The sequence below is a fragment of the Chenopodium album genome, chromosome 3, assembly GCF_948465745.1.
Source record: "Chenopodium album chromosome 3, dcCheAlbu1.1, whole genome shotgun sequence".
Lineage (NCBI taxonomy): Eukaryota > Viridiplantae > Streptophyta > Magnoliopsida > Caryophyllales > Amaranthaceae > Chenopodium > Chenopodium album.
The window spans coordinates 75,687,935-75,699,970 of NC_137836.1; the positions used below are offsets into that span (position 1 = coordinate 75,687,935).

Here is a 12,036-nt window from a genome sequence, read left to right on the forward strand (position 1 = left end):
CTACTAGTGAACGACTACTAAATAACTTGTACTATGGATTACTCCATCATATCAAATGTAACAAGCTCATCAAATCATGAATTACGACACAATCCGGACCTCAGAATATTGGCCTAAATTAGTGTCAAGGGTTTACGACATTTTAATTAATTAAATGAGTCAACACGACACGTCTAATTAAACAGGTTGGGTCGTTAATGCTCAGAATTTCAACACAAATGTAACACAAATTACCCCACTCAAGAAAAATGATTAATAATTTATGATAATTTCTTGAGTGAGGCTAACATTTTTACTCAGAACACGACAATACAACATGAACTGGACACGAAAAAAGAGGGTTAGTGTTTAGACCTCATTTGACACGAATAGTTAAACTGTATCGGTCAATAGCTCAACACAATATGAGACGTATTATACGGCGGGTTGGCATGGGTTAGTGTTGACTCGTATAATTTCGAACACGAACATGAGAATGACATGATATAGCATGTTTTTGCCAGCTCTACACAAAGATATGTGAGATTTTATATAATACAAATTCATATTATATAATATCGATTCAACCTATTAGGGAAGATAATTTTACACAAAACATGACATTACTTATTTAATTTACTTGTATATCTTAGAGAACCTTGAAATATTCTATATCACATGTAAGATGTAACAAATCTAACAATGAAAGCAAGGACAAAGTCCATGATTATTTAATATTTGAACCTACGTACATTATATTTGGCACCACATATAATACCTTATACTTCATATTAATTTTGAGAACGACTTATCTTAACCTTAAAACCATTTTTCATACGAAGAAGTATAGAGAGATCGAGGGCAGGATAATATCCTTGTACGGTCTCTATATTGTAGTGTCGGATGATGAAGGCAGCTATAATCTTCATTTGGGTGAAAACCATTTGCTTTCCCAAGCAAGTCCTTGGCCCTGCACTAAACACCGCAAACTTGTACGATGGCTCACGTTTAATCGTTCCACCTTCAGTTATCCACCTTTCGGGCTTGAACTCGTTGCAATCTTCTCCCCATATCGATTTCATCCTTCCCATCACGTACGTGTTGATGATAATTTCTGTATTTGAATTCACTTGATGACCACTAGGAAGGGTGTCTGGCTCAATTGGTGACTTGTGATTGTATACTAATGATGGATAAAGTCTTAATGATTCACATATTGTAGCATGAAGATATATTAGCTGGTCGCTGAGCTCTTTAAAGTTGCTTAGAAACATATCATAGTTATTGTTCACTTGTATCATTATTGCATCTAGCTCCATTTTAATCTTGTGAACAACTTGTGGGTTGTTTGAGAGGATGTAAAAAAACCAAGTCAATTCAGAACTTGATGTCTCTCCTCCGGCTAGATAAAAATTTGAAATTGTATCCCTTAAAAATTTATCAATATCATTGTGGCTCTTTGACCTAATAGTGTTTTCATCGGTATCCATAAATAAGGTCAATAGATCTACTCTACTTACCTCTACTTCATTATCCTTTGGCTTAGATGTTGCTTTCCTCATTTCTTCTCTCTTCTTATTTATGCACTTGTAAATAAAGTCATCAAGGATTTTCCACGCTTGCTTGTTCCTCTTCTCTCCTCCTATATTCAACCACCTTTGGAATTTCCATATGCATGTTGGCAATACGTGACGAGTGAAAATGGTGTGTTCGAGATCAGCCACAGCCTTTAGGAGTGGAAAATCAGGCAAATCGATTGAAAGTGATTCCGGATCATGGTCCATCATGATCATACTCATTATATCATACATGAACCTTAAGAATATATTTTGAAGGTCAATCTCAATCGAGTGCTTAGCAACATGATCAAGAAATGGGATGAGTCCATTCTTGACTTTATTCCGTGTTATATAGATCAAAGAGTGGTGGAATTGAGGATGATGGAAAAAAAGATGAGCCACATTTCGATGGTAACTCCATACATCTGAATCGGAGTTAAGGATCCCATCACCAAGGACGTCAAAGATTTCATTAAATTTGGAACCTTTTATATAAGTTCCAGATTTTTTGCAATTTATATGGTTAAGGTTAGCAGGATCAACGGTTACTAGGATGTGCATGTTGGCAAACCAAGGGCCCATTAAATGGAAATTCATGTTAGAATTTTCCATAAGATGAAAAATAAAGTCATTAATATTATGGACGTTTTTGAGAAGTGCAGGAAGCATCCCAACAAGAGGCCATTTAGTTGGAAGGCCATTTTTATTGCGAAAGATGAAGCAAAATAAAGCAAAAAAAAGGAGGATCAGTGTATTGATCAACATGTAAAATCCCATTAGGAATTATAGTATGTGTTTAGGCAAGGTTTTGCTTGGTTGATGATTATGTGAAAATGTACGTGCTTTTATAGTGTGTGTGTCAGTGTTTTTTTTTTTGTTTTTTTTATTTTTTATTTTTTATTTTTGAATAGGTGCTTTTATAGTTTTATGAACATGCTTTTTTAATCTTATATTTGTGTAGAAGTTAATGGTGTAGGCCTCACAAAATAAATGACTCATCAAAATCGAATCATTTCATCGTAATTTCAAGTCTATTTCCTAATTTCACATATATAGTTGAACACCCACCTACCAATGCCCTTTTTTTAAGGGACCAACACCTTTTAATTTCAGATGTGTTTTAATTTTTCCCGCAAGGTGTGATAAAAATCAATTCCGACAATACCACTTTGTCAAAACTTAAGAAATGCAATTGAAAACATCGAAGAAGAAGAAGAAACTGGAGAAATTTTATTAAGAGAGAAGAGAGAATTACAGAAGAATATTGAGCGAAAAATTAATTGTTGTTTTTATTACAACTTCTGTATTTGTAGCCAACTAATTTCAGCTAATAAAAAGAAAAAGAAAAATATTAAACTCTCACGATCTTCTTTTATTCATGTGGGATAATATTTTGAGAAGGTTGTGCTATAAGCACATTTTCAAACTCCCCCTCACATGAATAATCTAGTCCGGCCACTTCTCAAGTTCAAGGATCGATATTCCAATAAAAAACCATACTCCAAATGACATACAAAATGAGTAGTGGTATTTTGTTTAAAATAAGAAATATGAGGAGTAGTATCCCCTTATAAAGTGTTTAATTCTCTTTCTCTTCATTTATCAATGCATGTAGTATACTCAAATGTGTTGTTTGGGAATATTACACTGCAACATATTGTAATGATAATACTACCTCCGGTACACATATATGCAACTTTGGAGCTCTCACGGAACCCATGACAAAATTTGATAATAGTTAATTAATGAATTAAAGAGTATGAGACAGAATAAAGAAAGTCAACTAGACCTAGACCAGCACCTAGTTGGATGTCTGATTATGACTATAGAATGTGAAACAAGACTTCTAAGAGGGCAAATTTACCACATTGGTGTAATTTGGTATGCTATACTAGCATTCTTCCTTCTAAGAAAGCTTTGGCAACATCAATTGCTTCCAATATGAAAGAGCCTACTACTTACAAAGAAGCTGCAAAATATTTAGAATGGGTTGATGCCATGGGAAAAGAGTTAGAAGCTCTTGAAAAGAATCATATATGGGAGATAGCAGATCTACCTAAAGGAAAGAAGCCCATGGGATGTAAATGGGTGTTCAAAATTAAGCTCTGATGGAACCATAGAGAGATTCAAAGCCAGACTTGTTGCAAAAGGCTATACATAGAAGTTTGGGATTGACTATGAAGAAACATTCTCACCAGTGGTCAAAATGACTATAATTACATATGTGATTGCTCCGGCTACAAGCAAATGATGGAATATGTATCAGCTAGATGTTAACAATGCTTTTTTTGTATGGGGATCTACATAAAGATATATACATGACCTTGTCTGAAGGGTTGTAGCGTTCTTTATAAATATCTATATTGTTCTTTTTTTGGCCCATGTTCTTTAAAATATGTCTAATGTTCTTTCCGAGTGCACCATGCGCATGGTGCAGCCGGGTGCACTATAGGGCAGTCATCAAGCGACGAATGTGCAAAGCCACAGCCCGATTGCTCACGCGTGTTTACATATGGTTATTTCAGGGCGGCAATTGTTTTGTGTGTTTTTTGAGCTTCTTTTTCGATATCTATGGTGGTATATTTCGCTTCTAATATAGTGGGTCTCAACTCCCAAACCATGACACAACAAAAGGAGGTTTCATAATATATAACAATCATTGTAAGGAAGTTCTTAATTGTCTAATTGTTGTTCTTGATTACAATAGCTAATTTTCCAACATTTCGGTGTCTAAAAGAATTAAACTTTTTTTTTTCTTTCAAGTTGATTTATTTTTCGGATTTGCATGGAGATGTGAGGATATACTTTACCTACTTTACCCAATAGGCAATATATTTTTATTTGATATCTACTGATGACTACCGTTTGATCTCTCTTGCGTTTTTTTTTGTTTTTATCTTTTTCTTTTCATGGTTGACATTGTTTTTATCTTGTGTTTTAATTTATTTATTTATTTATTATTTTTTTTTTTTGTGTGTGTGTGAAATAGGAATCAATGTCAGCCATAAAATTTATATCTAATACTTGATTCACTTCCAATTATTTTTCAATAAGTAAACCTAGGCCAGCATAGCATTATGTTCATGGGCGGAGTCGGGGGGCTGGTGGGAGGCCCGGCCCACCGTGGCCCAACTGGGGATCCATTTATTGTATATATTTAGCATTTTCAATGGTAGCTTAGTGGTTGAGCGCTCAACATCAGTAATAAATTGACCTACAAGTCACGTGTTTGACTCTCGCGGGTGTTACTATGTGTACATTATTTTTATCTTTTATTTATTTTTTAATTTTATTCACTAATTCTTTTACAGGTATTACGTTTTTTTTTTTTTACTTGAAACTTACTGGTAGAATTCATTACTTCTATATTCTTTTATTTAATCTATTTTCCTTTTACCCCTTCCATCAATCTTTTTTTATTACTTTGTCAATTGTTTTGATTCTAAATTACTTATATTATTTTTCCTATATTTCTAATTGACTAAATCAGTAAATTGCATACCTTAATTACATTTTTTTAATTATCATATATTTTAATTTATTTTTGTGCAAATGAACCACAAAAGCAATATCAAACATATCGTAAACAAACCTTCGCTTAGCTTTAATCAATGAGAGGCAAGTCGTCAAGTCATCATTGGTTGAATGATTGTAATTTTGAATATTTTGATGAAATAATATTGTGTTGCTTAATAAAATAAAGTCACCTCTAATTTATAATATTGCAAATACCGCAAAAGAAAATATTGTGTAATGAGAAAATCGTATGAAATAGAGTACTGTTTACTTAATAAGTCTCGACCTTCCCATATTATAATTCCTAGCTTTGCCCCTGATTATGTTGTCAGGAATTATTCAATGTGCGGCTCATCTGCATGCATGTCCTGTGTAGGGGTGTTCGCGGTGCAGTTTGGATCATAAACCGCACCAAACCGCAAAAGTGCGATTTGTAATTTTTTCAAACCGCACCAAACCGCACTTTTAAAAAAAACGCACCAAACCGCACCGCAAAATGCGGTTTGGGTTTGGTGCGGTACGGTTTGCGGTTTAACCGTATTTTATTAAAATTGTAATTTTTCTTTTAAAAACAAAAGTTTTATTTTATTTTATAATTATTAGTTTATAATTCAAATATTAAACTCTTTTAATTAATCTTTAATTAACTAATAGTTAAAGATTAGCTCATATAATTTAATTCTTTTATATAATTTTAATGAAAATATAGTATAAAAATCGTAAACTGCATTAAAGTGCGGTTTGCGGTGCGGTTTGGTCTCAATATTTTTTGAAACCGCACCAAACCGCAAACTGCAGTTTGGTCATTTTAAAAAACCGCACCGCAAATTTCAAACCGCAAACTGCACCAAACCACAAAATTGCGGTTTGGTGTGGTCTAAACCGCACTATGTACAACCCTAGTCCTGTGTATGAGTAGAGTAGTCAAATAATGACCCAATTGACCCGAAATTAACCAAATTTAAATTTCAACTTGTATGGTATTAGGAAAGATATGATACTATCTTTACACTATATGACAATATATTATTTGTTATGACAATATATTATTTTCTAGATTATCTTAGGAAGGGATAGTTAGTTTCCTAAGCTTGATAAGATTTGTTGATATCTTTTCCTTTACTCTCAGATCCAGCAGCTTATAGAAGACTTGTTGGGCGCTTGGTTTACTTGGGTGTCACTCGCCCCGACTTAACTTACTCCGTGCATGTTCTATCACAATTTATGAAGGCTTCACAACAAGAGCATTGTGAGGCTGCTTTAAGAGTAGTACGCTACCTGAAGTGTACTCCAAGCCAAGGGATCTTACTACGATCGGACAGTGAGCTCACGTTGCAAGGATGGTGTGACTCCGACTGGCAGCGTGTCCCCTCACACGTCGCTCTTTTATTTTCATATATTGTAAGGATACTATCATCTCTTTCCTAATATATGGACTCAATAATTTAATATGACTCATATTTAAAATAAACCCGACCCAATCTCATTAAACCTGACCCTCGAACCTCATGATTTTTTTCCACCCTCAGTTGGTAGCATTTGAAGTTTTGAACTCCATACCTTTAAAATTTGAGGTATGAAAATTATCAAATGAGCCAACACATTATCGGTAATGTATGAGGATATGAGCTCTCACAAAAATAGTGTCACACATACTAGCTGTACAAATGAATTATACACACATCAATAATGCTGATGCTAACAAATAAAGCATGAAATACGCAATGAGCCAATGACCACGAAATGATTTTTAAAATAGAGATCCAACAAAAATGGGTTGTGATCTTAAATGCTTTGTTGAACTTAAAAGTTAAGAAAGAGATATTCGGAGTATTAATTAATTAGAGCAAAACTATTACCCCACACAAATCTTAAATTTTTGTATGCGGTGTGGCCTGCCACAATTTTTATTTTTTTTTTAAAATACCACAACTTTTCTCTCTCCTTTTTTTTTTTAGCTTCTTCTCCAAGCCAAATCACACATCACCAACAAGCATATCTCTACTTCACACATTTTCTCTCTCCTCTTTTCTTAGCTTTTTCTTCAAGCCAAACCACACATCACCAACAACCATATCTCTACTCTACCCATTTTCTCTCTCCTCTTTGCTAAATTGCTACAATTAAAGCTCGAAATTGTAAAAAATGGGTGTCAAATTGTTGTGAAAAATTGCGATTAATTATCCTTAAGATCATGAACAACATTTGAAATAGTGAAATCGATGAGAACCAAAGAAATTTGAGCTCCTTTTCTTCGTGGAATCTCAAATCGAACACTCTACGTCAAAAATTGTAGGGTGTTACTAGTTTGGTCAGGGGTTACTTGTAGGGTGTTACTGGTTTGGTCAGGGGTTACTTTTAGGGTGTTACTGGTTTTGGGCAGGGGTTACATGTTGGGTGTTACTGGTTTTGGTCAGGGGTTAGGTTACTTGTAGCCTTGTAGGGTGTTACTGGTTTGGTCAGGGGTTACTTGTAGGGTGTTACTGGTTTTGGTCGGGGGTTACTTGTAGGGTGTTATTGATTTGGTATGGGGCCTACAAGCAACCCTTTTTTTTTTTTTTGAAACCAACCTACAAGCAACCCTTGAATAAGTAACAAGTAACCATTGAATAAATAATTCATACAAGTAACCTTAAAAGTAACTCATATAAGTAACCCTTGAATTGATCCATAGAAGTAACTCCTAAAAAAAAGTACCCTTGAAAAAAAAATATAAGTAACTCCAGAAAAAAAAAATACAAGTAGCCCTTGAAAATACAAGTAATCCTTGAATAACTAGTCCATACAATTAACCCCTGAAAAAAAAATCCTGAAAATACAAGTAATCCTTGAATAACTAATCCATACAATTAACTCCTGAAAAAAAAAAAAATACAAGTAACTCCTGAAAAAAAAAATACAAGTAACTCCTGAAAAAAAAAATACAAGTAACTCTTGAAAAAAAAAATACAAGTAACCTCGGGAAAAAAAAATTACAAGTAACTCTTGAAAAAAAAATACAAGTAACCCCTGAAAAATACAAGTAACCCTGACAAAACCAGTAACCCCAATATGTGCGTGAACAGTAACCCCGTTATACGCGCGTCAGAATCTGTTATTTTTACTGACTTAGCAGCAGGCCACACGGTGTGGCTTGCTGCACCAAAAAAAACTCTAAATCTTAATTACTTTCAAAACTATCTTTTTATCTTTTCACTTTATTGGTTGTCTCACAAAAAATAATTTTAGATGAGGGGAAATTGGAGGAATTATTAGGTTTTTTGTTACTCTATTTCTCAAGGCACGATAACATTGTATCTTATGAAAAGGTGCGTAAGATTTTCAACAGAACGAAAAAAAAGAAAAGAAAAAGGAAAAAAGAATAGAAAGATTAAAGTATTTGTTGCCTTTTTTTTTTGACAAAAGTATTTGTTGTCTCTACTTTGGCTAAAAATTTGTTTGTGAAATTGTATTATTAAAAAAGTTTATTTATCATTATAATGTACTTTCTCCATTTTCTTTTACTTACAACACTTCCTTAAAAAAGAAATGTCACAATACTTGCAACACATTATAAAAGGAAAGTTACTTTAGGGAAAAATTATACTATTTCCCTTATTTAAAGCACATGGCCCACTAAATTACACTCCTAACAACCACTCATCCTATTTTAAAGTTTATTATATCATGTAAACCCCACCTTTCTTAATTACCGCGCTAAAGGGTATGTTGCATCTAAAATAAAACGGAGGAAAATTTAAATAAAGCCCGTGCGATGCACTGTTTGTTTGAATTTGATGAAATAGTTTTTTTTATATACATTTATGTGCTAAAATTTGTTATATATTTAGATAAAATTTCTCATATCAAAAGATAATATTTTATATTTAATTAATTAAATTGGAAAATCTCATTTGTCAATTTTGCTTACGTGTCATTTAAATTATTTAATTCTAAAAAAAAAAAAATCTTGTATTTAATTGACTACCACTAAAATTTATTATGGGGCGGTCATGCTGCACATGCTTAGGGTGAGGATCTTTTACCCTTTTCTTCTCTCTTTCAAGTAATCTCGTAAGTAAAGTTGTCATTTTTTCAAGGGCATTCCACGTTGGCTTGTACTTCTTAGTTCTCTCCTCCTAACTATTTATTAATTATCTATCATGCTTATTCAATGTCGGTAATTGTTCCATCATAACCTAGCATAAATTCCGTTCCTCCGTAGACTGGTGCTTTTATCCACTGAAGCACGAGAACCCCCCTTCGGCTAAACGAAAGCCAAAGAAGTTAGGTATCTCCTTCAGGCGGGACAACTAAATCCCTAAGCGACAGTCAAACGAGGGCGTGCATGAATGCGAGATGCCAGCGGAATGATCGGCCGGACAAGGCAATTCAAACATTTGGACTCCTGCGTATCCCTTTAAAAAGACTCCGGGAAAGAAGAAAGCTAGCTTATCCGGTGTAGATAGCCCCAGTGAAGAATAAGCAACAGCAAACTCCGTTGGCGTCATAGGTGGACCGTACATAGGGGACCCAATGTAGTAGGCTTGTTGTGGGTTTTGAGTGTTGGGACTCTGCTGAAATTGGCCCATTGTAAGAAAGGGGGCCGGTGGGATAGCCCATTGAGGCCAAGGAATTTGTTGTTGTTAGGCCCAAGGTTGACCAATTGGTCTAGTAGCTTGTTGAGAAGCTTGAGGTGGTGCGTTTGGTTGTTGTTGATGTTGCTGTGCGCCACAACCTTGGCCACCACGGCCCTGCTCTCGGCCTTTGCCTCGGCCGCCCTTGCCTTCGCCCCTGCCGCGACCTGAGCCGCCGCCACGTCCACTGCCAGCAGGCTGCGGCTGTTGTTGCTACGCTGAATCTGCAACGTTCTGCTGCTATTGTGCAACAAAGGATGGAGGACACTGGAGTGGTTGTGTCATTGTTCCGGTGCGACTCCTCCAAGAGAAGCCTTGATCGTGCGTTGTTGAAGGAAGGCAATGGGTCGGTCTAAGCGATCATAGTTGCTACCGTATCATAATCGGTTTTGTTGAGTCCGGCAACCATACGAAGCACTAATTTCTGGTCGGAGATTGGCTGATCGACGTTTGCAAGTTGATTGGCAATGCTCTTTAATTGCTGGCAGTAAGCAGTCGCATTCGGGAAAGAATCCAGGTGGATTGCATTGAGTTGAATTTCAAGAAACACCGCCCTCGTGCTCTTATTATCTTGGAATATATCCTTGAGACGATCCCATGTTTGTTGAGCTGTAGACTTGCGAACAAGAATTGTTTCAAGAAGATCGGTGGATATTGTGCCATAAATCCACTGTTTCACGATTGCGTCCAAGAGATCCCACAAAGAGTCAGAGACATTGGAAGGACGAGGCACTTTGGGATCAATGTGATTTAACACATTGTATGCAACCATGTGATTTTCAAACAACTCCACCCAATTAGAATATTGGACTTTCTCAAAGTCTAGAGTAAGGAGGATGACGTTCTTGATGTTGTGACGGTGAGTGCCAGATGGAACTCGTTAGAAGGTGGAGGAGGTGGCGGAGGAGGGGAATCATCATCCTTTGCCATAGGTAGCTCAATACGCAGTGAGCAAAGAATCAAGAAATTAAAAAATTTCGAAGCCGAAATCTGGAAACAGAGGACGAATCAGGGGAAAAATATGCGAAAAGTGATGAAGGCAAGGTCCCAATAAAACAGTAAAAAAAACCCAAAAAGATTGGAAAAAAAAAATAAAAATTTGAGATCTAAAACCTAGGCTGTGATACCATGTTAGATTTCGGGAAAACTTCTCAAGGTTGGAGTGTGTACCATTGATTCAATAAATAGAGTTTACAATGCTAGGCCTAAATACGTTAGGAAACCTAGTCTGATAAGGATACAAAATATACATTAAATCTATCCTAATCCGCGACAAATATTATCATAAATATAATATCTATCAGTTATTTTCTATTAAATGTGCATGAGAGCTTAATTGTGATAATTGAAAATAATCACCAAATTTTGTTAAAATATCAGTAGATAACGACACCAAGTCGCACTACAATCCACCATACACTTGGTGCTCCAAGCTTTAGTCAATTCGTGTTGCAAATTTATTTCCGACAAGCATCATGTGTTAATAATAATCTTCATTGCCCACATAAATAAAGTATTGTTGCTAAATTTGTTCCCGTAGCTACATCAATTGCATACTTTAATAAGTTATCAAATTTATAAGTAGTCTTGAGGACATTGGAGATGGAGGGGTGGTTAGTGGTTGGGGGGGATGGGTTTGACTCCCATCCCCCATTCCAATGATAGGGTGGGGAGATCCCCCCGTATCTTACGGTTTAAAAAAATAAAAAATTATACGTACACTTTAGACCATACATAAATTATACTACATCTGTCCCCTTTTGATAGTTTCTTATGGGCAAATTTTAGTCCCAAAATGTACTACGTCCGTCCCCTTTCAATGTACTTTAACTATATTTATTTGTATTTATTAATTCCCGTGATGCCAATAAGGGACTATCAAAAGGGATGAAGGGAGTAGAAGATTTTGTCAAAATTGTTGCCAATGTGTAATTAACTCTAGAAATGGACAACATCAACCAAACTATTCACTTGCCTTTGTAAAAAGAAAAATTAAATAAAGCTTATGTGAGCTCTTGATTTTATCGTTGTAATATCTTAAAAGTTTGTTGAGAATATTATTTTGATTATCTGTGTTATTCTTTATTATTTCTCTCTTCTAATGAATTTAATGTGTTCATTGAAGATGTGAAGTTCAAGATCGCATCTAGCTTAGCATATTAGTCAATTTTGGAAAAAAGTCATCATAGCTGTACGTTAATGATGTATCAATGTTGGGCATCATATAACACAAAATCATATCATTGGCCGGGTAAGTGGTCAAACCATGCGTCAATTATTCCACGAAAATCATGACAAAACTGAAAAAGCCTCAAATTATATATGTACATTAGAATAAGTAGTACTACTCCATAAAATATTCATAT

At 35.1% G+C, this 12,036-nt stretch overlaps 1 protein-coding gene and 1 pseudogene across 1 annotated transcript; both read right to left on the reverse strand.

The window, feature by feature from the left end:
• Positions 1-644: 644 nt before the first annotated feature.
• Positions 645-2,315, reverse strand: LOC145617225 (alkane hydroxylase MAH1 pseudogene; annotated as a pseudogene).
• A 7,707-nt stretch (positions 2,316-10,022) lies between these two features.
• LOC145625388 (uncharacterized) lies at positions 10,023-10,442 on the reverse strand. The gene has a single exon (XM_081678442.1). The coding sequence runs from the start codon at positions 10,440-10,442 to the stop codon at positions 10,023-10,025; it is 420 nt and encodes a 139-aa protein (XP_081534568.1).
• Positions 10,443-12,036: the final 1,594 nt, after the last annotated feature.